This window comes from Octodon degus, unplaced genomic scaffold (assembly GCF_000260255.1).
Source record: "Octodon degus isolate 3935 unplaced genomic scaffold, OctDeg1.0 scaffold00184, whole genome shotgun sequence".
Classification (NCBI taxonomy): Eukaryota; Metazoa; Chordata; class Mammalia; order Rodentia; family Octodontidae; genus Octodon; species Octodon degus.
The window spans coordinates 39,364-44,426 of NW_004524760.1; the positions used below are offsets into that span (position 1 = coordinate 39,364).

General features: G+C 51.5%; 1 protein-coding gene across 1 annotated transcript in view; it reads left to right on the forward strand.

Moving 5' to 3' along the window:
• Naaladl1 (N-acetylated alpha-linked acidic dipeptidase like 1) overlaps positions 1-5,063 on the forward strand; it is a 13,161-nt gene that overhangs the window by 3,866 nt on the left and 4,232 nt on the right. Inside the window, exons 5-8 of the mRNA XM_004643730.1 lie at positions 992-1,275; positions 1,355-1,459; positions 2,038-2,123; positions 2,267-2,386. Of these exons, the coding sequence (XP_004643787.1) occupies positions 992-1,275; positions 1,355-1,459; positions 2,038-2,123; positions 2,267-2,386 (595 nt within the window). The remainder of the gene's footprint in view (positions 1-991; positions 1,276-1,354; positions 1,460-2,037; positions 2,124-2,266; positions 2,387-5,063) is intronic.

The following is a 5,063-nucleotide window of genomic DNA, read 5'->3' on the forward strand; positions in this document are numbered from 1 at the left end:
CTGTCTCAGACAAACAAATAAACATTGAGTGGATATAAGTGTAAGATGAAAGCATTCTGGATGGGGTAAAAAATATAGTTCAGTGGCACAGCACCCGTCTGAACTCCACAAGGTCCTGCGTTCAATTCCTGGAACAAAAAAAAAAAAAAAAAAAAAAAGACATAACACAAAACTGACCATTTTCACTTTTTTTTTTTTTTTGTACCTGGAATCAGGCTCAGGACCTTGAGAGGTTGCCAGGCAGGCGCTACACTGCTGAGCTATTTCTCCAGCGATTTTCACACTTTTAAGTGCACAACACACTGGCGTGAAATACATGAACAGTATTAACCATCACCACTGTGAGTGCCCAGCCCGTGTTGCTCTCATTATGAGAAAGTCTACTTAACCAAACCTCCTCTCTACTTCAGCCCCAGCCTCTGGTAACCTCTGTTCTGTTTCCTCTCTATGAATTTCACTTTTCTATCCACTCTGTGGAATTTGCCCTTTCCTGTCTGGCTTATTTGACTTAGCAGAATATCTTCACAGTGCACTGATAACGCATGAGAACTGTAATTTCATTGTTGGTATCAGGGATTAAGCCCCACCTGGGGCTGTGGGACAAGCTAGGTGTATGCTCTATCACTGAGTTACAGCCTCAGCCCCAAATTTTATTATTTTTAAAGGTAGAATAGTATTTTTTTAACTTGAAAAATGTGGTATGTAATATGCTACCTTTTGTACTAGAAAGAAACTGGTATGAACTTGGGTGCATAGCACACCTTATTCTTTTACGCAGCTGTGTGATATTCCATCCCAGAATGTCCCTGTTTATCTAATGAGACTGCCTGACAGGCATCAACATGGCTGTGTCCAACAGTCCTTTGTTGTTGCAAGTAGCCCAGTCATTGATGCCCAGATCCATCCCATCCCCAGTGGAGGAGGGGAGGAAAGAAGCAGGACATGGCTGAGCCTGTCCTTCCTGATGCACTGCCTCTTCCTCCTACTGCAGGCTGTGAACGCTGCCAGGCACGGGGTGGCTGGGGTGCTGGTGTACACGGACCCTGGTGACATCAACGATGGCCGCAGCTTGCCCAACGAGACCTTCCCCTACTCTTGGGGCCTGCCTCCCTCTGGCGTGGAGCGGGGCTCCTACCAAGAGTATTTTGGAGACCCTGTGACTCCCTATCTTCCAGCACACCCCTCTTCCTTCCGCCTGAACTGGGACAATGTCTCTGGGGTTCCTCCCATCCCTGCACAGCCCATCAGCTTCCAGCATGCCCAAGACTTGCTCTGGTGAGCCTGTCCAGACCCCAGTCTCCCTGTGGCCACATGTGCCAGCTACACTGCATTCACCCATGGCCTCTTCCCCCAGCAACCTTGGGGGGCTTCTGGCCCCCACGTCCTGGCAGGGAGCACTGGACTGTGAGTACTATCTGGGGCCTGGCTTCAAGAAGGATGGAAAATTCACCACAAACAGGTGAGTGGCCCTGCTTTCTCCCTCTTTCCTCTACCCCATTACTTTTTTCCTTCCTGCCTTTGCTTCTTCCCACCTCAAGCTCTGGCCTTTCCTCCTCCTTCTCTTTTCTAACCTCTCCCCTGACCCCCCAAATCTCTCATGCCTTCTGGGGGAAGCCCAGGAAGCAGTTAAAAAGCGCACCAGTTTCCCAAGGGTTTACCATGCCCGGCCTACCCTACTCCACATTCCTCTGCCTCTGCCTCTGCCACCTGGTGTCAGCCCCCTCTGCCTCTGCCACTCCCACCCCCACCTGGTGTCAGCCCCCCAGCAACAGCATCCCTGGCCCCGCAGGCCCTCCGCTCCCTGTGGACTGCCTGGCTTAAGAGAGGGAGGCATTCTAGCACCAGGGTGAGATGCCCATGGTGGGCTGAGCGGGTGAAGGCGCAGCAGGGTTCCAGCCAAAAGAGCTGGGCTCCAGCCTTGCTACCTCTCTTGGTCCTTCTAGGAAAGTGACTATGTCTCCTTCACTTCCTGGGCCCCAGTTTCTCCTGCTCTAAGTAGGGGGACAGAGGATAAGGCAAAGAGTCTTGTTTCCCCAGCCAGGTGCAAGTGAGTGTCTACAACCACCTGGAGTTGAGGAACTCCTCCAACGTCCTGGGTATCATCCGCGGGGCCGTGGAGCCTGGTGAGCTCTCTGCACACGCCCTGCGTCCCAGGACCCTGCTGGCCTCAGCACCCAGCCACTCCTCTTCCTGCATGGCCACAGTCCCACCTGGCTGGACCCCTACCCCCCTCCATCTCTGTCTCCCTGATTGTCCCTCTTGGCAGATCGCTATGTGGTGTATGGAAACCACCGAGACAGCTGGGTACATGGGGCTGTGGACCCCAGCAGTGGCACAGCTGTCCTCCTGGAGGTCTCCCGTGTCCTGGGGACCCTGCTGAAGACAGGTGAGACAGTCCCCAGTCCAGGGGCTCTGTGCCTTAGGTCCCCATCGGCCCACTGCTTCCTTAGCTAGTAACATCCCAGCCTACATCCAGTGCCCATCTGCGTCAGGCCCGAAGTTCTGGGTGCCACAAGCCCTTGCCTCTAGGAGCCCAGGGCAGTTCAAGGAATGGACTGTTCAGTGACACTGCAGCAGTGTGCTCAGATGGAGGTAGTCCCTGTGCCACTGTGACAGGACAGTGCCAGGCCATGTGAGGGGAGAGCTCTGTGGGAACAGCACTTTAGCCTTTGAGCTTCATGGGGAAGGGTAGGCAGGGAGGCAGCAGCTGGAAAGGAGGCTGGCAGGGCTGGACAAATGGCCAAGAGGGCAGGGCCAGGTCCGAGTGCAGAAGGAACCTGGGTGGGGAGCGGGGAGGTTGGTCCTGGGGGAAGCTGCACAATGAGAATGATGAGAATCAGCGAAGGGAAGGCAAGCTTGAAATGCCGCATGCACCCCAATGACATCCCCAGTGAGGAAGAGTCTGTGTTGTGGGGACCAGATGGAGGCCTTGTCCTCCTCAGGGGCTTGGGGACAGTGTACAGGCAGGGGGTCTTCAGGCTGAGAGGAAGACAAATGGCTTGAGGGCACGTGTAGAGAGATGAGAATTCCACTCTCTATCTGTTGATTTCTTCAGGTTTTTTTGTTTTGGTTTTTTTTTTTTTAGGACAGGGTCTACAGTATCTATAGGGTCTCACTGTATAGATCAGACTCGTAGTGATCCTCCTGTTTACAGCCCCCCAAGTGCTGGGATTACAGGTGCACAACACCATGCTCAGTCTCCATCGCCCACTCAGTGCACCCCAGGAGCAGGGGTGGCCCAGCAGGCCCGGGGATCAAGCCCCCAGCCCCTGCATCTGCCTAAGCAGGCACTTTAATCTGCTGAGCTATTTAGCCAGCCCTTTTCTTCAGTTTTAAAAACTGAGGTGAGATGGCTCAGCAGACTAAAGCACTTGCTTAGGCAAGCGCAGGGACTCTGGTTTGATCTTCGGTACCACATGCCAAACCAGCTCCTCCAGGGCAGGCTGAGCCAGCCACAGAGACTGGGCATAGTGGCCCATGCCTGTAATCCCAGCGCTGTAGAGGCTGAGCAGGAGGATCACCAGGATACCAGGAGTCCAAGCTGCATAGTGAGACCCTGTAACAACCAAATACATTTGAGAGAGAGAGAGAGAGAGAGAGAGAGAGAGAGAGAGAGAGCGAGCGAGAGAGAGAGAGAGAATATGCATAATAGCATGTATCACATTTACAACTTTCCATTTAGTGGCATTGAGGACATTCACAGCTTAGGCAACCATTGCCCCACCTCTGGCCCCAGGCCAGTCCCACTCCCCTGACCACACATCCTGAAAGGCTGACCTTGAATGTGAACCAACCCCCACACAGAGCCTCTCGCCTACCAGGCTCCAGCCCCTCCGTTTTGTTATAGACCTCAGGAATTACCTCTTTTATTGTTATTATTTTGTAGTATTGGCAAGGGAGCCCAGAGTCTTGTGCTAATTAGGCAAGGGCTCTGCTACTGAGCTACATCCCAGGAACTTTTTTTTTTAGTGCAGGGGCTACAGGGTCTCACTACATAGATTGGACTCTTAGTGATTCTCCTGTTTTCAGCTTCCCAAGTGCTGAGATTACAGATGCACATCACCATGCCAAGTCTCAATCACAATCTCATCGGGGCGTGGCCAGCAGGCAGGCCTGGGATCAAAACTCCAACCCCTGCATCTGCTTAAGCAGGTACTTTAATCTGCTAAGCTATCTGGTCAGCCCTTCCAGGCACTTTTTTTTTTTTTTTCCAGGACCGGGGATTGGAACTCAGGCCCTTGCGCTTGCCAGGGAAGCACTTATTCCACTGAGCCATCTCCCTGGCCCCCCAGGCACTTTTAAAAACATTTTAGTTGGGGTCTGTAAAATAGTCAGTGGACTAAGCACCTGCTTAGGCAAGCATGGGGCACCACGTGCTGTAGCACCCCACCCCTAGGTGCACAGAGCTTGAGACCAGGCTGAGATTGGTGGCACATGTCTATAATCCTAGTGCTGGGGAGGCTGAAAACAGGAGGATTGTTATGAGTCAAGCTGTGTAGTGAGATCCTGTACCAAATACATTTTTTAAAAAAAGTTTTATTTTGAGATAAGGTGTTGCTAAATTCCCTAGGCTGGCCACTAACTTGTGATCCTCCTGTTTCAGTCTCCCAGTAGCTGGGATTACAGGTGCATACCACCACATCTGGCTGTCTTTTTTTTTTTTTTTTTTCCCAGAACCGGGGATTAAACTCAGATCCTTGCATTTGCCAGTCAAGCGCTTATCCTACTGAGTCATCTCCCCAGCCCCCTGGCTGTCTTTTTTGTTCAAGTATTTCATTTTGAAATTTTTTGGATTTAACTGCAAAATAGTACAAAGAATCTGCATATGCCCTTCATCCCAACTGCAAATGCTTTACTATGTTTGCTATCAATTTATGTTTCTCTGAAGTATTTTGAAAACGTACATGTGTTGAGTCTTTACCACTGTCTATTTTCTAACAAGGACATTGCTGGGCATGGTGGTATAGGCCTATAATCCCAGTAGCCTGGGAGGCTGAGGCAGGAGGATCAAAAGTACAAGCCCTGTCTGGGCAATTTGGTGAGACCATGCCTCAAAATTATAT